At 36.0% G+C, this 21,677-nt stretch overlaps 1 protein-coding gene across 1 annotated transcript in view; it reads left to right on the top strand.

Moving 5' to 3' along the window:
• cps1 (carbamoyl-phosphate synthase 1, mitochondrial) overlaps nucleotides 1–21,677 on the top strand; it is a 52,233-nt gene that overhangs the window by 21,638 nt on the left and 8,918 nt on the right. Inside the window, exons 23-33 of the mRNA XM_055032376.1 lie at nucleotides 189–330; nucleotides 2,427–2,492; nucleotides 2,584–2,647; nucleotides 3,086–3,267; nucleotides 6,211–6,405; nucleotides 9,241–9,308; nucleotides 11,832–11,907; nucleotides 13,062–13,139; nucleotides 14,417–14,524; nucleotides 17,599–17,688; nucleotides 18,038–18,208. Of these exons, the coding sequence (XP_054888351.1) occupies nucleotides 189–330; nucleotides 2,427–2,492; nucleotides 2,584–2,647; nucleotides 3,086–3,267; nucleotides 6,211–6,405; nucleotides 9,241–9,308; nucleotides 11,832–11,907; nucleotides 13,062–13,139; nucleotides 14,417–14,524; nucleotides 17,599–17,688; nucleotides 18,038–18,208 (1,240 nt within the window). The remainder of the gene's footprint in view (nucleotides 1–188; nucleotides 331–2,426; nucleotides 2,493–2,583; nucleotides 2,648–3,085; nucleotides 3,268–6,210; nucleotides 6,406–9,240; nucleotides 9,309–11,831; nucleotides 11,908–13,061; nucleotides 13,140–14,416; nucleotides 14,525–17,598; nucleotides 17,689–18,037; nucleotides 18,209–21,677) is intronic.

Below are 21,677 nucleotides of genomic sequence, written 5' to 3'. Positions count from 1 at the left end.
ACTCAGGATTGAACTCCGTGTTTTGACCATCTATGTCTGGGAAAATACAAATTATGCAAATATGGCAGACGTTGCTGTTAAATCCTTTACTGAATGCTTTTGGTGTTTAAAACAATTGTTCATGTTTTTTATAACGTCTTAACTGTTAGAGATGCATAATTTCCACCTGTTCTCGTCTTTTCACCCAGCAATACAGTACCCAAGGAGCTGTTATTGAAAGCTAAGCAGGATGGCTTCTCAGACCAGCAGGTCGGTCAGATTCTTGGCTGCAATGAAACAGCTGCTAGAGAACTGAGGGTCAGTAATGGCATCAGACCTTGGGTAAAACAGGTGAGTGGCCTCAGACTTCGAGTTCAGATTCAGTTTTAATTGCCTGTGTCTGGTAAATAAATACAACATTTTGTGCCTCTTTTCATTTGGCCAGGAAAGTGTAGAAATGTCTGACTTTAATGACATTAAATTAAATAGTAATGAAAATGGCATACCTGTAACTGTTCCTACTTTTTAGGTAAAACATTTTCTATTCAAGCCACTTTATAAAACTGACCCACTACCAGTGTTGCACTGCTTACAAAGTGCATTGATCACTTTTTTGCACAAATTTGATACAATATTGACCAACATAAAATGTTACTTAAAATGAATTCTTAAAACTAATTGATACAAGAAATAATTCCTCATATTTAAAGTGAAACACATTTGACTTCAGTCACTTGGACAACACTTTAAAGTATTAGTGCATGATAAAGGGTTTTCACATACAGTATGATATGGAAATATTTTCCAGCTAATTTTGAACAATAGCTAAAATTGAAATATAATCTTTACCAAAGATATATTTTTTATCCAAACTACAAGATAGCATATAATAAAATGTTAGTAAATAAAATTTACTAACATCAGACTTATTTTCATTTCAGGGCACATCAACTTAATGAATGTCCTGAAATGGCCCATTATGGCAGAATATTGTAATAAAACTACTTATAAACAAAAATATATCTGCATTTGATGAGTATTTCTTAAAGTTAAATAATATCTATGTTTTCACATTGATGTAATTTGACCTTATACAAATTAAAACTAAATCGTTTAGATATTCTACTTCTGTGACCCACTAGAGTTTAAATGGTCACAGAAACACTTATTGTGGCCTGGATTTGGTTTGTGGGCCTTGAGATTGACACATGTGGGTTAGAGGATTCATTAGATCTGTCATTTCAATGCCACCTGTAATTAATAATGCACTGCAGTTTATCAGCCAAAATGGTTCCATATCAATAATATTATGCATCCCTATATCCTAGTTATTGGGTTCCTAACAGTCTGCAAGTGTGGAAAAGTATGGACTTTGATGTAAGTACTATCCATGTTTGGATAAATATTAGGAAATAAAGAAGACAATGAAAGAAAAATCTTTAATCCCAGACTTTATCCATTCATCTGTCTGTCCATCCATCCATCCAGTTTCTAACAGTCTGTGAATTTACCTGATTACATATTTTAAATCTGACAACTATGTAAATTTTTGCATATATATATATATATATATTTTTTTATTCAAGCATGCTTTTTTATAAAGCAAACATAATAGCATATTTGCTGGGCCCAAACTTTTGGGTCTCTTGACTGATATTTAACCTGCTTTCAAATTGGGTAAAGAGGGAACTGTTGCCATTTTCCAGCAGTCAATGAGCAAGTTTACGCCATGGTCAGTACACAAAAGGCTAGCGCAGATGACAAATAAGCATGCACCCAAACACTGACAGCTAAGGGCAATTTAGAGAGGCCAATTAACATACGGACAGTCGTGCTATTGACGGTGGAAGGAAACCCATGTGGAGAACATTCAAGCTCTATGCAGAAAGACCCCAGATCAGAATCCCAACCCAGAACCTTTTTGCCACAAAGCCAAAAGAAAAGAGAAGAGATGGAGAACAAAATACAAAACAGACAGCATGTTGTTGTTTTTTACTTGGACCGTTGTCGATTGTACGTTTCAGATTCTGATTAATTCAACATGCTTGTTTATCGAATCTCTGCCAGTTAAAGCTAAATTATCCTTATTATTTAGCCTTTGTTAAATTGTCCTCTTTTGTTTTCCTTTTTGCTTCATCTGACAGCTGAAAAAAAAAAAACTAAAACATTTTGACTTTAAACTCAATGCTCGCAGTGTAAGCTGTCAGGGTCAAAGAGAATATTCAGAGAAAACGAGATCAAAAGGTTGCCAGTAGTAATCTTGTGACTTCAAGAATAGACTGCAAAACATCAGAAAAAAACTCAAACTTAGTCCACCTCTTGGTGTACACCCACAAAACTATCATTTCGGATCAGATCTGTAGTGAGACAATGTACAACAGAAGAATAGAGCAGAATAAGGTCTTTTTTTTTTGTGGTTATAAATGTAACATTTTCTTTTATTACAGATTGACACATTAGCAGCTGAGTACCCAGCAATGACCAACTACCTGTACTGCACATACCATGGTCAGGTATGCAATCCAGGTGTCTTTCCACATGTATACTGTCTATGTTTTTATTATGTTATAAAAAAAATAAATATAATTTATTTCACCTCCCCAGGAGCATGACCTGGAATTCAAAGATCAGGGCATTATGGTTCTTGGTTGTGGACCTTATCACATTGGTAGGCATCTCACTAAACTTTGAGATACAGAGGTAACCTTATAGGTGTGTGTGTAGGGTACACTTGTGGGATAGCTGTTTATTTTTAGTCGCAGTATTTTTATTTTTTTTTTAGAATTTTAGTTATTAGACGCTGTTATACTATTTAAATAATGTATCAATATAATACTTTTATATTAATAGTTATGTAGAAAATGTAGAAAACTGCTACAAATAGGAGGGTTGTGTATGTTTCTTTTTTTTTACAGTCATCCTGTAACATTGCCAAATTATTGTTTAATTTCTAAGATAATTATTATAAAAAATCTTCCAGACTAGTTGTCAATTGAATTCCAATTTGGATAGAAAGCAGTTAGCAGTTAAGCAGCTACTTCACTGATAGGATGAAGTTAAGATTATGTCCAACATATTTATTTTTGCCCGCTTTATCATCTACTAGGTAGCAGCGTTGAGTTTGACTGGTGTGCAGTGTCCTGTATCAGGGCCTTGAGACAAATTGGAAAGAAGACAGTTGTGGTCAACCACAACCCCGAGACTGTCAGCACTGACTTTGATGAGTGTGATCGTCTTTACTTTGAAGAGTTGACCTTGGAACGCATCCTTGATATCACCCAACAGGAGGTTAGAGTATCACTAACATGCCTTCTATTGGAAATGCATGTATATTTGATTTTTTTTTCTTTTTTTTGTTCAATTTGGAAAATTTGGGAAAATTGCATACAGGTTTGTTACAGATAGATTTGCCTCAGTGTCTTAAAATTAAGACACTGTTCAAATAATCTTGTTTGCTATCCTTTTCCACACACGAGAAGACGCTTGTTGTTTAATAACACCAGATAATACATACATGCATGTATTCATTACATAACACAGACAGCAGTGTGTTGAGTTTCAGATATCACAGTTTTCTCTTATTAAGACACAGCTGCTGTCTTAATAACAGAAAACTGTGATAGCTGCCTTTCAGCCAGCTGATGGACAGTCTGTAGAAACAGCTGCTCCCCATTCAGTCAGAGAAAACTCCAGTCCTTCTGGCACTTTTCCATGTATCTAATTTAAAAAAAAAATATTTCCAGCAATGATGTCGTGGATATTTTTGTTGCTTTAAAACCGTAATTCTTCTAATCTATCATCGCTTTACTATGTATTTTGGAAGATATATATATACATTTATAGGAACCTTTATTTTAATCTTGGTGTGACTTGTTATTCCAGTGTATTTCACTTGATCCTAATCATGTCAAAACATATTCAAAGGTGTTATTAACGTGACCTTTTTCTGTGTTCGGATTTGCTGGTGGCTGTGTATTTACGTGCTTTGACATACTAATGTCTACTGATGTTCCCCTGCAGAGGAATTGTAATCCAGTTAAAGTTGTGATGGGATCACAGGGTGATTAGGTGTTTGTTTGTTCAGGGATGTAGCCTTACCATCAATCCCTCTCTTGCAGATAGTTTCACTCTTTGCAGATCTATATGTACGTGTTTGCGTGTGCGTGTATGTGCGTGTGTGAGAGAGATAAAGACGGCATTAGAGCATGGTGATAACCCCTGGACAGGAGCAAGAGAGCAAGTCCATGAATAATGAAGAGATACAACCTGGCATTGCCATGGAAACAACATCCACTTTGGATCACCTCGACAGGAAAAAGGGCTGCATGCAGTTATTAAAAAGCACATTCGCAATTTTCTCTCTTATGCATAGTTGTTTCCATGACTTCAGAGGGCGTAACATTTGCTCATATTTATTTCCAAGTGTTGTGCTCCCAAGGTCTAGGGGTTTAGGGGCGGTAACATAAAGATGTGTCCAGAGAAAATTAGTGGAATGGAAAATGATTTATTACAAAATAGATGGTTTCACAAAACCAAAACACAGTACAATTTAACCCAATTAAAACAAAACAGGGATCTAACAAACTGTAGAAGGTTAAGTGCAAATTAAAGTTGCAAAATGTCCAAGCAAGTCTAAGGTAAACTTAAATAACCCAAAAGGGAAAAAAAAAAAAAAAGGAACACACAAAGGGAGCACCAAGCCTCCCAAACATGAGCTTCTAGCTTGTGAAATCAAACTACTCCAAAGCCAAAGTGCTTAGCAGTTCAAACAAGAACAAAATGTCTCAAAACTGTCCAAACGAGTTACAAGCACCAAAGTTGGGGACAGCATGACAAAACCTCTTCCTCCCCACTAGAGGAATGATTTCAGGAGCCTTTTATATGGTACAGGTGGGCCTCATCATTGTCTGATTGGCAACATTAACAAGTGTTGTTACTTACTTGTCTCTAATTAGATGCACTTATGACATGGTGCTAGTCATATCTGTCATTTTCTTGAGACGGCTTAAAAAAGTTTCCAGAGCCAAACAAAGTGCATTGCAAATTATCATTACCCTTTCAACTTCTTCACATTTTGTTCACATTACAACGTTAAATTTCAAGGTATGTTATAGTGATGGTATAATAAAGTATTGCAGCCCCCTCTGAGATATCTTTTTCTAAAACCACTTTTCACTGCAAGTAGTTGGAAGCCTCTTGGGTTTAATTTTGAACACCCAGGGGCTGAATTATTGCCCACTCTTCTTTACATATTGACTTAAGATCAGTCAAACTGCTTTAGAAATAATTTGTGAACAACACATATTCCTTTTTTGGTGAAGTTGAATAACAAAATCTAACCTAAATCATTCATGTGTAGCTTTGGTTGTGTATTCAGTGTTCTTTTCCTGGAAAAAGTTACACCCATTCCTCATACACATGTCTACCTAATAGGTTCTCTTGTGGTACCGCCCAGTACCTAACTGAATCCATAGTTGGATGAACTCTGATCCGATTTCCTGTTGCTACTGAGCAAAAGCAGGAACAGCATGATACTCCTATCACCACATTTCACTATAGAAATGGTCAGTTCACAGTGATGTGCACCTTTTTTCACCACATTAAGCAGTTCAATTCAATTATTTAATGGGGACAGACGCATATCAACAGACAGACTGAATAAAACTTCAATCCCATGCTTCTGTCTTGGTGCTGGTAAAGCAACCTAATTTGCAGCACTTTTTCCTAGATGGGCTTTTCTAAGCAACCATTAGACTGTTAAGAAGTCCAATGGTAATAGTAATTTTAAATAAGAAAACATGATTTTGACAAAATGTGCAAAGTCATACATCTAGAGCAAGACAATGAAAAAAAAGTCAAACGAGACATTTAAATATGGTTACAGTTAATTTTTGATGTAGTTAGCTTTGTTTGTTTCTGTTTTGGTTTATTTCTGTTGTAAACAAGAAAGGTTCATTTCAGCTTAATCTTAATCAGATCATTTTTCTCCCTCTCCTACATGTAGTGTGGAAAACTAAAAACTTTCAATTAGATGACTTTTAATAGCATTTAGTTTCACTAGACGCTTTAAGGGTATCTGAATAAAGGGGTCTCAACACACACAGAAGCTGCACTATGCGGAGTGTTACATGATAAACATTGGACTAATGAACTCAACTTTAGGATCTATCCTTTTGCCTTCTTGTTGTTGCTTCCACTATTTCCTAATAAAATAGTTCTTCACTTTCATAGGAGTGTTCTGGTAGTATTGTGTCTGTGGGAGGTCAGATCCCCAACAACTTGGCCGTCCCTTTGCACAAGAGTGGAGTAAAGATTCTGGGGACGAGCCCCCTGCAGATTGATCGGGCTGAGGAACGTTCTGTCTTCTCCAGCATCCTTGACAATCTTGAAGTGGTCCAAGCTCCATGGAGGGCACTCAGTTCACTGGTGAGGAAATATTTCACACTAATATTTCATTAATTAAAAATATATATATTTCTGAGCAAGTTCTTGTTTTTGTGCTTTGTTTCACAACCAAGACTTTGTTGCTGTTTTCCAAATGGTAGCAACAAATATGCATTTTGGTTGTTTAAAGTTCCTCAAAAGTTGTCAGTTCAGTTCTTCCTGAGAATGAATTTATTTCCATCAATGAATTTCACATCAACATATACATTCTGTATATCAGAATTTACATGTTAGGGGAAAAAATAAAATACCAATCAATCAACTTAGACTTTCTCAATCTACCATCAACTTAGATGTTCTCTCATTATTAAAAGTAAAAGTTTTTTTTTTTTTTTTTTTTTTTTTTTTTCTCATTTTAACTTCTCCTTGGTTCCATATTGTTGAAACAGACCATGAAATAGTAGTTACTGAATTGCTGGATGTCTAAAGTTTTTTTTTTTTTTTCATTGTTTTTGTTTGCATTATTAAGGTACCACTTAAGAGTGATTTATCTTGTGAAAACATAGAGAATCTCAATAGTATATATCTCACATATCCTATTTCTATGTTGATCTCTAAAGGGTAGTTTACTTTTAATAGGCTACAGCAGCTCTAACTTTGCAGTGGGGGGAAGATTCTCGTGTTTTTCTGAAGCTATTTTGTGTTTATAAATGGTACCTCACCTGGTGAGGAAACTGTGGGTAATGACTGAGAGAAAACTGCCAACTGAAGGAGAGACGGAACCGAGGAGAAAGAAAGGTAATGATAATGATGACGAGGAGGAGTAGGGCACACAGTCTTTCTCTAACTATCAGACTATTTTCACAGTTCCTACTCTTAATTCTTTCATTTTCTTTTGTATAAGTTGTGTGGGTGGATGGAAAAAAAAGTAAAAATGGTTTGAAAAGCACTTATATTCTCACTTTTGGATTGGAAAAATAGGAGTACAGCTTTAATTCATAAGGGGTTTCAGAAAATATCTGGTCATGCAGGAGCGTAATTTCACACCGAAAAATGCAACACTTGGATTTGACTAAATTAATCTTTTAAAAGAAAAATTCCCCCATTAGAAAAATAGATTTCTCTTATAATAAATAATACATACCAGATTTTTTTGGCCCTCTTTAAGTTAATAATTTGTACAAAACCGTTTTGCCAGGAGGACAGCACTTAATCTTTAACACTTCATTAGGTGAAACATAGAGTGAGAGAGGTTAGATTATTTTTGCTTGCACAATCGCTTTATGTTGTACAGAGCGATTGATCTTCTCTTGCTCTTTCCCTTTGAGCTGACCTCATGAGTTTTGAATTTTGTTTAGGTGTTAGAACTGAAATGGTTGTGCAAGACTGATTCTGATTTTGTATCTGGCAGCCTATTTCTGTGTAAATTTAGTCACGTGTGTTGTGTCACCAACCTTTTAAGAGACCCAGTCAGATCTGTGATTGGCCAACGATGGCCTATTTTTCAATTTTATGGAAGAAATACCCCACTATTTTAAAAATATCTCTTGGTATTTCAAATATTTCCAATTTGAGATTATGAATGGTAAAGATCTCTTAGAATCCATTTAATTATTGGAGCGAAATCTATTAAATTTAAATAGTGCTTTGTATTTATCATACAAATAAAACACAAAGAGAAATAAAAGAAAAAAAAACACTCCAAAATGATTGTGTCCAATCATACCAAGATGATTGGACACAACCAAAATGAGTTCATGTAAAAGCTTTATGATTTCCAGGAAAATTATTCCCCGGGTGAGCATGCTCGTGGAAAACAAGTAAAACACTTATGAGGTCTAACAATTCAATTTGTAATACTTTCTTGTGGTTGTTAATGACCTCCTACATCGTCACAGGTAGATTTACTTCAAATTTGCATAATGTAATCAGTTCAAACATACTTCTAAAATGGGGGAAAAAATAGTAGTTGACATACAAACATCAGAAAAAATGGCAAGAAAAATGTGATTTAATGCAAAAACAGTATTTAATATTCCTGTCAGTTTCTGAGCAGCCATTTAACATCATTTTGCTCATCAAGCTGTAAAGCCTCTATAAATGGTGGTTCCTGCTGTTTATAAACACCGACTGCCCTTTCTCATCCACTTCATTCTACCACTATCAGACAAAATGTCTGAAGTAGACTATGATGCATCTAAGCTCACACTCTGTGATAATATTTGTTCTGTCTTTTCTGCTCTGACAGAAAGAGACCCTATGCCTCTTTCATATAAATGCTTGTCACTTAAGTTATTTTCTATCTTTCTCTGAGATAGATTTTTTGATAATTATGCAGAAGTGCTGGGTAACTCCCAACACAAACAAACCTCAAAATAAGACTAGAATGCACTTATTGGTGTCTACAGAGATTTGAAGTTTGAACTAAGTGCAACACACTTGTTGTATGTACAGGTTTTTTTTTTTCTTTTTACGGGAAGAGACACTGAATTGCATAATATTACCAGTCTTAGCCATTTTTAAATATATGATCTCCTAACCTGTGACCCTTCAAGGATTAGGGGGTTCAAACGATGAATGGACGGATAAGTTCCTGATACAGATTTTAGTTGATCCCAATTTCTTTTTATTGGTTCCACAATTATCTTAAAAACATATATCTTCTAGCCTTTCTGTCTTTAATGAGTTACTGTATCTAAAAAGCAGAGAAACACACAAACACACAAACAGTGTGTGTTATTTGTAGTCTTCCCACAGTAACAACAAAGTATTTTGGTCAACACATTTCTCAGTTAATCTCAATCCAAGATATGTGCCTGTGTCTCTATCTGGCAGATTTATACCTTCATGTAACTGCTATGTGTTTGTGTTTTACAGGAAGATGCCTTCGCATTTGCCAACCAGGTGGGCTACCCTTGTTTACTTCGGCCCTCGTATGTTCTTAGGTGAGCTTGAATACCCAGTAGTCTAAAACAATGTAATATTTGTCTGCATCTATAAGCGGCCTTTTACTCTTACATTTTATCAGTAATTATCTAACTGATTATTCAGCCATTAAAGTGACTTTTTTATTTATGATAATTAATGACTTGAGCAGTCACACAAATGTTTCTTTAGTTATGCAGTAAAATGTCTGCCCAGTAGATGTCAGGAAGACACCCTAAAACAGAACTTTGGGTATCACTGAGAGTTGCATAATTGAGGCTCTGCTAGTTTCGTAGTTGTAGCTGTTTTTGAGGTTCTGGAAGATGCAATGTTCTTTTAAAATAAATCTGTCCAAGTAACAAAAGGAAAGAAAGTAAGCACAAGAGTGTTCAGCAGTAGGTAACATTGAAGACTCTTCTAAATGTCAAAACTATTTAAGTCAGTGAAGAGGTGTTTGCCAATAATTAAATTTGACATTAAAAGTAATAATCAAGTCTCTGACAATGGCCAAAAACTGTTTAAATGAAAGCTTGTGCCTTCTTCTGCCTTGCTTTATGAACTCTCTCCAATTTGATTTGCACAACGTGTCCTACATTTATACAAAAACACATTATATCCTGTCATAATCATGCTTGCAATGAACACTCAGAACTCATTTTAGAGTGTTCTGAAATTGACTGCATCTTATTAGCATGTTTAATTTTTGTTAGTTTAGTCTCTCCCTTTGGCTGTGAAACCATTTGATCTGTATGGGTGATACGTGCAAGTGGTGCTTGACTCAGAACAACTTGACCACCATTTAGACACATTTCACTTTTTCATAATTGAAACAGTGCATAGACATATTGACATATTTTAACTGATACCAAAATCATTGCTGACAAGATATTAATTGATTAGACATTAGATTTTTGTAAAAATAAAATGCATATTTGTGGATTAACTATAAAGAAATTGGAACTACGTAAGAAATGCAAGAAAGTATGAAAGACAATTATTACTAGTGAATATATAGGACTCATCCTGAAACAAGGGAGTTGCTGGCTCCAACCCCGGCTCCGTCTATCTTACTCACTGTGACTTTGGTCAAGAGACTTCCCCTGCCTTGCCTTGCCTTGCCTTCTGGTGGTGGTCAGAGGGCCTGGTGTTACCAAGTGTTTGTGGAAACATGACTGTTTTTAGTGGTTGTTTCAGCAACCAATTTTGGCAAATAGCACAAGGAACACCAACTCAAAATAGCATTTTCAGTCTGCAATACCTACAAAACGTACATGTAAGCAATTGTGTCTCAGTCGAGTGGTATAGTGAGCCATAATCACTGACGAAATCAAAATAAACACAGGACTGCAAAAATAAAAATGTGTTTTTTTACTCAGTAAGCAGACAAGCTTCATGGCTATTATGAGGGGGAAAGGCATCACTAAACTCTTGTGGTGACAACTAAAATACAAGGAACAAGGTCCAGCTTCATTCAAAGTTCTTAACAGTTTCCTCTTTAGATCACCACACCTACCAGTTTCTATAAAATTTCCAAAAGGCTGCCAGCATGTGAATTTCATGACAGAGGTTGAGTCCTGAAAAGATAAAACACAGCAATTTTGCTGTAATACGTTAAGCCATGTCCAGATATGACATATAATTTTCAACTATATCTATCCCTGCTTTTCCTCTGACTTCAATTTTTGAATTTGACACCGACACTGAAAAAAAAAACAGCTAAGTCCTCTTTTTTTCCATAAAAACAAGAGAGGACTGTTGTTGCTGCAGCTTGGTAGTACTTACATATGGTGTGTTTGCAGTTAGCCTGCAACCGTCAGAACTTGTCAGGATAAACACAGTCCAATTATGGTTGTGAATAATTCTTTTGGTGCATTGCCAGCATTATTTGTACACTTATGCTCTAACATTTAGCTTTTTACTTGCAAGATAGTGAAATTGCTGTTTTATTTTGTTTTATTGCTCACTCTAAATCCAGAGAATACTGATGTTGAAATTATGCGTCATCTATGCCAAAGATTTGCCTTAATTTGAATGCATTCTGTATCTTCTATCTCTTTTATTCAAATTAGGGGTCAGTATTCTTTAGGGGGTTAGACATATGTCTGCCTTTGAGCCATTGACAGCTGAGGAATAAAGGTCTGACTGAAGCCTGTGGCCTTACTTCATCCTGTTTCTCCCAAACTCTCCAATTCAAACAGGATGATAACCCAGCTAAAATCACAAACAGCCACCACAACAAAACTAGCCTAAATCTGTTGTTTTTTTAATGATGAAGTTCTGAACTCATTTTCAAGAGCCCGAAGTGCTTTTCGACCTAAATAGCTGTTCTTCGCTGTTACTCTCTCCCGCTCCTCATTTTGACTGTTTCCAGACCTTGCTCCCTATGGTAATAGTGATGCAATAGAGAGATAATGAGTGTTTTGAACAATCATTTGAAGCTTGTATGTTCTCCTGTTGGCTTGCTTCTCTTCATCTTCTGTGCCCTCATGTTTTCTCTCCTTTTGCTCTTTCTCTCCCTCCTTCTGCTGCTTGTATCTCACTAGTGGCTCTGCAATGAATGTTGTCTACGGGGAGGAAGAAATGAAACGCTTCTTGGAAGAGGCTACACAGGTTTCCCAGGTGAGATGACTGTTAAAGCTAAGTGTACATGTCTGCACAAGTGAGACAGACCTTCTGCCACAAGTCTCCTTCCTCATGTATTCCCTGTAATTTCTGTTCTTCGAATTACATTGAAGTAACATTTTACTTTAATGGGTTTATGATGTCACTCAAACCAGTACACACATAGAAACACTTTGAGAGGATGTTTGTGTTGTGATGTCCCTCTGCTTTCAATTAAAACTCATGCTGCCAACTGTCAAAGCTGCTGATTAGTCCTGTGTGCCACCTCTACTTCACTAAACACCAAGGTTGCTTGGGGTTGCAGCTCCATGGGCCTTGACCTAGGTCTGGAAGAAAATGCAAAAGCTCATTCAAAGCTCCAGACGAGCATTTTATAACCTTGTTTGAAGTAATTCAAACAGGTTCAAAGGTTCTGCATATTTCACTTCACTGAATCACGTCTGTGATTCCATGACAATAAACAATTTCATACAAAACAATGCAATGTCTCTGACATCTTCTTAAATGCCAGTGGAAAGTTTTGATACATAGTCATTTAATTTACTGAATGTAGTGATCTATTTGTTGGACATCAACATAATTGGAAAGGACAACATGTCTTCGTAAAAAAGAACAACTTTTAGTGAGATAAAAACGCATTCAGTTTCCCAGAACACTTCAAGGCAAGACATTCTTAGTACGTATTCTACTTTCTTCTTTTCTGCTTTGGTTGTTTCCATAAATGAAATATGAAAAAACTATTTGTGTCATAAAATTGTGTCAATTTTATGAATCTATTCACACAGTTCTTTATAGGTGCCATAGGCTTGTCTGCAGAGTCAAACTGGTTGACCACTGTATTAATCTTAGAATGCCTTCACACTGGTTATGTGTGTTGTTTTTGTTGTGTGAAACCTCTGTCTCCTCTTAACTTATGACAACCAGTATTTTAGGTTACAATAAATCGAGACTATTCAAAGATTGTTTATGTTGATTAAAAAAAAAGGAAGACTTTTACATCAGTGGTCAACTTCAATGTATATTCTTTCATCTTTTTGCAAATTGCTGACAAAATATTACTGCAACAACATCTTATCCCAAGACCTGATTTCTCCACATCAAGTGATTTTAAGTATATACTTCTTTTTGTCTTCTTTTTCTGTTTCCTCCAGGAGCATCCAGTTGTCATCACAAAGTTCATGCGTGGTGCCAGGGAGGTAGAAGTGGATGCTGTAGCTAACAATGGCAAGGTATCTACTATTATAATTGTTGTAATTTAATATTATTGTTATTCTCATCATCACCATTTTTATTAATGGTTTTTGTTGTACTAATTATTAGTATTATACATTTAAATACATCAACATTCGTTTTACTTTTGTTAAAATCTCTTGCTATAAAGCACTTTTCATATGATGTAACATAGTGTTGCTCAGAATCTCAGCTTAGTGACATTATTTGTCAGACTGGTATTTGTATTTCTTCCACGCTTGAGCAGTTTTCTTTTAGAAAAAAGTTTTTATTCATCTCTATACCTCAACATTATTCATTCTGTCATTATTCTTTGTTTGATGCAGACCAATATAGTATAGTCTGCAGTCGACAAATAAAGTGGCAGAATAACATTGGGATAACTTTTAAATACTCCTAAAGCCATACTCGCTGCATAAGTTGCAGTTAGTAATTTCTCCTGAATAGTTTTTTTTTTTTTTTTTGCTATTGTTTAGCCTGCAAGAGTCATTTCAAGGGTGTCAGTTTGTACGTGGCCTATCCCGTTGTATGGTAGATTTTCTCCCTCTGTCTTCTCTGAATACAGCTCCTCCTTTATCTTCAGTATCACATTAACAAGCCGTCCACTCAGAGAATACCAAACACCCCTCATAACTTGTGTGTATGTGCACAGGAGAGTGAAAAAGTTGGAGATAATACGTATTAATTACAGGCTGTATCTGAAGAGTGCTAATGAATGCTGTGGTTAGCAGCAGTTCAAATGAGCTAATGACACAGCAGCTCATTTACAGACACATTCTTGCTCAGAGTTGGTGGCTGATTCATATCTTTTCTCCTTTGGGTGGAACATACAGAGTTATTCTTTTGACTCAAATTTTTCAATGACATTGTTTCTTTAATAGGGTGAAAGATAAGTTAAATATGTGAATTTTGTTGTGAACACTGTAAGAAAATACTATATTCTCTTAATGGGATAGAATAAATTTGGAAAATTAAGTAGATCTGGAATATTTTCTGTATAATAAATGTAACTGAACTGCTGTGGATCTCCTCTTTGTTCTGGTTCTCAGCAGCAGGCGCATAAGTTTTTTATGCACGATGCGGTTTTGTTCATCGCATAAGCATAAATACATTGACTTTTACGAACTGTCCGACCTGACAGACAATTATGGAGTTACAATACCAAAGCTGTGAAAATATGAACATTGATGTGTAGCCCTCTATTTGGTCTACACACCATTTTCCTAATATAATGCATAAGTTTTTTTTTGATCATTTTCAACATTTATCATTTCAGGTCCTTGTCCATGCTATAACAGAGCATGTAGAAGATGCTGGTGTTCACTCAGGTGATGCTACCTTAATGCTCCCAACCCAAACCATCAGCCAGGGAGCTCTAGAGAAGGTTGGTACATCATTTGCTACAACATCCAATCTCTTATTGCAGGGGTTTTCAAACTGTGGGAGAGTTAACCCTTCCCTTAGAGAGCAAATAGGCAAACTACTCACCTTCCTATGTTGTGCAAACATAAGCGGCTTGTTGTACTTGATGTTCTATTCAAACATGTTTATCTGATCCTGTGGGGCTTACCTGTTTTAGCTACGCATGGTACTACATTATGTTATGCTTTAGTTGCTTTGTCATTTGACGTGCTAAAAGTATGAACTACTTTGCTGTGACCAACTCATTTACCCTGTGAAAAAAACTCCTGGGACTCCTGGGGTTTGATGACCAGTTTGGTCATCAAACTGACCAAACTGGTCATCAAACCCCAGGTCAGTTTGGTCTTCAAACTGGGGAGTTTGTCTCAATACAATGTTGTCACTTCTTGGGAGACAACACTTTAGCCTGTGGAGCATCTTTAGCCCATGGAAATCCAAACTTTGATTAATCATTTTCATACTTCCTCCTTTTTTGATTTTTTCTTGGGCCAGACTCTGTCACCTTACCTGCTACAGTACAACAACCTATCAGTTTTGTGTCTTGCATAGCTTTGGTGAAATTAGCTTATTGTCCACAGTTACTTTTTACTTATTTTTTCCCGCCTGCTGTCACACTCCCCCTGAAGAACTCCAACACTCCCTACAGGAGGCACTCCTCACACTTTCAAAAGCCTCGTCGTTGTGTATTGCCTAGTTTCTCCACCGTTAACAAGGGCTTGTTTAATTCCCAGTAATTGTAGGTCAACACTTCCCTGGTCTTCAGGACCTCCAGGATGGCAAATTTGGAAAACGTTATTGTCAAGTCAAGCTTAACACTATTGCACCTTTGAACACAAAATATGTTTTTAAATATCTTGAAAAGAATTTCCCCAGCTGGTGTAAATGTTTTTCCTTTCACGGGATCTCCAAAGTTCTTGGAATACCTCGTGCCATTCTGAGTATTTGCCAGTCTACAAGATGACGTCATGTAAACCCTTTTCATGCTTGCAAAAACCCTACCAGCTTCAGTTTGATTTTTTTTTTTTTTTTTACAGAGTATTAATTAGGCTTGATGAAATAAAGCACATTACAGAATGAGTAAGACTCTTATTCAAGTACTAAGATGAATCTATTCTTATCATCTACGTTATAAGGTACACCTATTGAACTGGTTGTAAACATAAATAGCATATTATTCAGACATATGGAAGCAATCCAGTGAATTTGGGAATCTTGATGCGGTGAAGACAACTTACTGGACTTTAAAATGGACAGACAGGGTTGTCGAAATGTTTTGGAAGCTTTCTTCTAGATTTAGATCTACCATTTTGTAGATTTAAAGAAAATGGTCAGACCAACTGAAATTATCAAGTGAGCCGCTCTTGTGTAGATGAAAATGACTTGCAAATGTCAAGGACAGAAGAGATTGAGCAGGTCTGTGTGAGAAAACGTTTACATGAAAATCCACTTGTTACATGCAATATATAAATATACCATCTCTAAGCACATTACAAAACTTAAAGCATAACTTGACAGGGACATTCAGATGGTAAGATCAGAATTTTGCATAAACAATAAAATCACTTTTGTGATAACCACAAAAGCATCACTTTAGATCCATTAGTACCAGCTAAGAGTACGGTAGTATAAATGTCGCAATGCTCAAACTCTCTCAAAAAGGTTTCTTAAACTAGATAACTGTACTCCAGCAGCCTTTAATTTGATGTGATGGAAAGACTGATTTGGATAATATGTATACAGCCAACAAATCTGGAACAATTAAGTGATGCTGCAACCAAAACTCTTCAAAGAAGTTTTTCAAAAATTTGTAGAATCCAGGTAAATTCTGAAGACAAAACCAATCCTGCATTTAAAGGTGTAACTAATAAGGTAGTTGGTAAGTTTATAGAAAATGCAAACAAAATCAGAATAATTCTGGTATTTTTAATCAGAGTAGTTGTATGTTGTATAATAATTCCACGCTGTCAAATAAATGAGTCCATTAAAATAAAAAGACATGAGAGAATCTGTTTTCTACATGAATACAAAACTTCGAGCTCCTGGTGCAAACAAGCAGAAACTGACTCATTATGAAATGTTAAAACAACTTAATTTAATCAGTGGTAATAATTTGCCACACACAATCATAAAAGAGACGCTGCATGGTCATTCTAATTTGCATATGAAATTCAAACCGAGAGTCTGAAAAACCTTTGTATTCATCACTCTCCAAAACATGATTGTTTGTGGTGCAGTTTCAGTTTTAAAACTATCCGCTAGCATCTTGATAGAATCTATGAGCTCTGACCACAGCAGCTGATGGGGAGTTAAACACTGCAAGGCAGTGATCCCCTGAGGACCAATGACCATTTCCCCCCCATTACTTTTTTTTTTTTTTACGTCTTGTGATTGGAGGCATAAAAGCAACTTTTCAATTTAATCCCTTTATAGGCTTGCAGTCACTCTGGGTCAATTCTGCAACCTGCCTTCTTGTGCATCTCATAACATTGGAGCTATTGCTGACATTGCCATTTCTGTTTTTTATGTTTGGGGCATTTTGCCAGTAGTATTCCAAATTATGTAATACAATTCTATTTGTAGTGTCTATGCAGAACCCTAACAAGACATATAAGGTCACCAAACTACAGTCGGATTCTACTTGGGGTGTGTAATTAAAAAACAAAGCAATAAAATCTTTGTGCTTTCTTGTTTCGCCTTGAGTTCTTAAAGGTAATGGAACAGCCTGAATGAGAGCAGACGAACATATTATTCCTAGTCAAAGAAAAGTAAGGACTATATGAAATGACAAAATAGAGGATTGGTTTGCTAACTTTGTATTTTAAACCATAATAACAATTCACCACACCCTCCTTAGGCTATAAGGGAATCAAAAGTTCTTGCTTATCGTGTGCTTTAGCTCAAAGTTTTGTTTTTGTTGTGTTTTGGGGTTTTTTTTTCTACTCAAAATATCCCTAATTACACTTCATATGTGATGAAACTCTGAAAGACAACCTCATATTTTTTCTGAATATATGTTCTCCTTTTTGCTGCTTTCAGATCAAAATTGCCACCCGGAAAATTGCACGAGCGTTTGAGATTTCAGGGCCCTTTAATACCCAATTTCTGGTTAAAGGCAATGATGTCATGGTAGGTGATATGTCCGCTGGTATGATCAAATGACAGATTGACATTTTCAGATAAATGCTGCAGCAGATACAATTCACTTACAAATTGAAATCACTTCATGTTCAGAATGATTTGTCAAGCTGGAGAGATGTAATGATCAGTAATGCTTTCATATTTGATGTTTCAGCTCCAGTGCACATACTGTACATGTCCTGTGTGTATGCGTTTGGGCTACAAGCGGTTCTGAATTAATTTAGTGTAGCTCTCCAAATTTAACATCTATGCTACTCTGAAGTATGCAGAAGGCTGGAATAATTTAAAGCTTTAACTTTTTCTAACAAAGGTTGTGTATGTTCTGTTCCCCTTGTAGGTGATAGAGTGCAATCTGCGGGCATCACGATCATTTCCTTTTGTATCAAAAACAATCGGTGTGGACTTTATCAACGTGGCAACAAAAGTGATGGTGGGAGAGCCGTTAAACGAGTCCTGCCTGCCTTCACTGGAGAAACCAATCATCCCTGTAGATTATGTAGGAATCAAGGTAAGGAGTGAATCCTGCAAACATTTGTTAAAGTATTCTGTCATTTCATAAAATGTCAAATTATTAGGATTTGATAATAAATAATAATACATCAGATACTATATACTATAAATGTGTAAATGTTAAACTTTGCATTTACTGTTCATAGATGCAGAGCTTCTTAAAAACGTCTCAGTGTAATAGAGAAAATTCAGCCTCATTATGAAATTTAAAAGCAGCATTTGATTAGTCCTTTTAATCAGCCATTCAATCATAAAAACCAACTTTGAATGCTTATCAATTTTCCCTGAATAAAATTTAAATTGCACAATATGATGAATTTTAAATTCAAAGTCAAAGAGTCTGGAAAACTTTTGTAGCTGCGTATGTCCCACTATAACGCAACAGTTTTTTTCTGCAATATCAGCTCAGGAATTGTCTTGGTAACCCTTCCATCGATTGTCTTCCACTTATGTGGGATCCTGCAATGGGAACACTGTTTCTATTGGCATTACTGATCATAAGGAGGCCTGATTACTCAAGTAGGACCCATTTGCCTTGGGTGACCCTGCCAGGGCATGAGACCCTTGGCAGTGTATGTGAGGACCATTGGGACACTCAAACTCCTCTATCACTGCAGAGTGATGGAGGGAGGGATAACTCTTAAAAAAAAAAGGAAATGCAGGGTGATCTTCAAAGAAAAGCTACAGTTTGTTGATTTAGATCAAATTGATAAAAATGTAACTATAATTAAAGTAATAATCCTGCTGGTATCTTCATGAAAAACTACAAAAACAACTTGTGATCACAAAAAAATTATATGTATTTGGAAACTCATAGCATTAGAGTATTTGTCTAAGTGAAAATTGCATTTCCCCTTGTACCTCCTGATTGTATTGATAATTTATCGTTCAAAATGGTCACATTGACAAGTACACACTGCAGGAACAGGCCAGTTTTGTAATGATAGTTTATTTGTGTCCCAAGCAGACACTGGAGCACTCTTGGGGACCATCCAACTTAATCAATAGCCTTAAAAAGCTGTGGCAGGTCAGAATACTCTTTCTGCCCTCTTTTTTTTTTTTTTTTTTTTTTCAAAATTGCCTGCACTACATTTGGTTACTTTGGTCGGTATGAGATACAGCTGTCATCAAATCATCAAGTGTTCTTCTGGAGAGTCAGTTGACATATTTTCAGCCACATTACCTTTGTAGCGAGACATGGTGGTTTTTATAGTGAGCCCTAAGTAGTAATCATCTTCAAGTGCCCCTTCACGCGTCCCATTTGACTCTGCTTTTGGTTTAAGAGGCTGTTATTTAAGGGAAAAAAGCCATGTTGACCATTGCACTTCTTCGACTTATGAAAGTCTTGTTCTTTTGGGGAAAAAAATACACTCTGGAATAGGAGCTTTCTCTGCTTTAAGTGTTTCTGCGCTTGATTAGGACCTTCCATATTACAAAGATGGGTGAGACCTTAAAAATGCTGATGATATACATGGGTAAATTATGTGTTAGGGTTTGGGAAGGGGATAGTTGTCCTTATAGTCAAATACAGTAATGCATTGTTGGTTACATAAAATAAAATATCTTTGGATAGAGTGGTGGTCTGTGCATGGTGTACCCCATTTATTGCACAATTGCAGTTCAGCCGTAACAACAGGAAACTCAAGTGGACCTGCAGCGATACATAGATCAAGTGGGAGAATCTATCAACAACACAACTGAGTTATCTACTCCACAAATCCATCCATGTCTATAGAGTCATGTTTGCTGCAAACCTCCTTAATTTTTATGACTGAAAATGTTATGTATACCCTAAATCAACACTTCGCGATATCCGAAACACATCACCCCTTCAGTGAATTACAATGGTGGCAGCATCATGCTTTGGGGAGGTTTTCTTCAGCGAGGGCAAAAAGACTAGTCAGACTTAGTAGGAAGATTAATCAAGATGAATGCTAGAGCTAAAAAGAGGAATAAAATCCATTAGAAATGGTAAGAGATTTGAGATTTAGATCCAGGGTCACGTTTCAGCAGGAAAATCATCACCCAAAAAGTCAATATAAAAATGTATTTGAACTTGCTTTAAAAGTCTCTATAACTGTTTTGCATATCTTCTGTCTGTTCAGAATATTTTTTTGGAACTGGTGGAAGATGAGTTTCTACATACATGATGTGTTAATGGGTTCCATTAAAACAGCTTCGACTTGATCACATAACAAAAGCCTACATCTAATTACTGCTACATCCCTCTCCATAGCTTTGATGCGGGGAGAAGTAGGTACATTTTTCTCTCTGAATGGGAGTCTTGCATTGCTTTGGTATGGGAGAGATTACTTCTCCCCAGCTGCTCTAAAGCTATTTTTTTGTCAAAAATAATTTCTCAGTCTAATTACAACAGAGTTGCTGTAACAATGGTTGTAGTTTGGAACCAATCATGCAGGTACAATCCCACACCCCCACACCCTCAGACCAAAAGTTTTCAATTTCCATTCTGCACATTGGTGAGGAATATTAATAGAAGCACTAAGTTCTCCAGGTGCCTGACTAAAAAGCCTTCTAGAGTTTACACACAGTCAGTGATACATACTTCATACTCTCAACAGAAGAGCACTTTGCTGGAAACCCCAACACAATATATTACAGCTTTTAAACAAAATAATTACATTTTTTCTTTTGTTAATCACATTATGAGGAAGGCACTGTAAACACTCTGCAATGTCTCTATTCTAAATAGCCAGAAGTGTGCTTGATTAATATTTAATCTCTCACAGCCTTCATCCTCACTGTGTCATTTCAAGGCACAAGTTTTCGCCATCCCGAGCGATCATTCTCGTTAGTCTGCCTTATTCTCCAATAACTTCTATGTTTCTGCCCTTTTTCTCTCACTCTGATATTGCCTTTGATGAAGCTTCGTTCTTTTCATTTTCACTAACTTCAATCTATTTATACATTTGACAGGTTAAATGATTTGATCTTTGAAACAGAAACTTAAAAGAAAACTGTATAAAAAGTAAACCTGGACTTTATTACTTTACAAATCTGTCTGTGTGGTATTGCTTTGTCTCCAAGTTTTCATTAGTTATTTAGAATGTGTAATTTGCATTCAGTAAAACGTAAGCAACATTTGCTTTTTTAATGAAGCAATGAATTGGTTTCACATTCGGCAGCCTTAGCAAATAAAACTTGAACTTAGCCACGTGGTAAAATAGCAGTTTTTTGTTTTTTTTACTGAAAATTTGTCAGTCATTAGTGGACCTTTTTATGTTGCATAATTTCACACTGGCAAATTATCAACAGTCTCAACAACCAGTGATTTAAAGTAAATATCCTTATACTACACTGTTAAAAAAAATCTGTCTTTGTGACTTCAACAATCCATGTTAATTTGTTGAGAATCCTGAATCACACATTATTGAGGTTCCTCACCAGTCAACTTGTCCAAGTTGGGTCTTCAGAAGCACAATCAGTGGAAGTAGGGCTACATGCTG

Source organism: Poeciliopsis prolifica, unplaced genomic scaffold, assembly GCF_027474105.1.
Source record: "Poeciliopsis prolifica strain line A6 unplaced genomic scaffold, Auburn_PproV2 SCAFFOLD007, whole genome shotgun sequence".
Classification (NCBI taxonomy): domain Eukaryota; kingdom Metazoa; phylum Chordata; class Actinopteri; order Cyprinodontiformes; family Poeciliidae; genus Poeciliopsis; species Poeciliopsis prolifica.
Note: the sequence above shows the minus strand (reverse complement) of the source record. Positions and strands in the feature narration are given on the sequence as shown.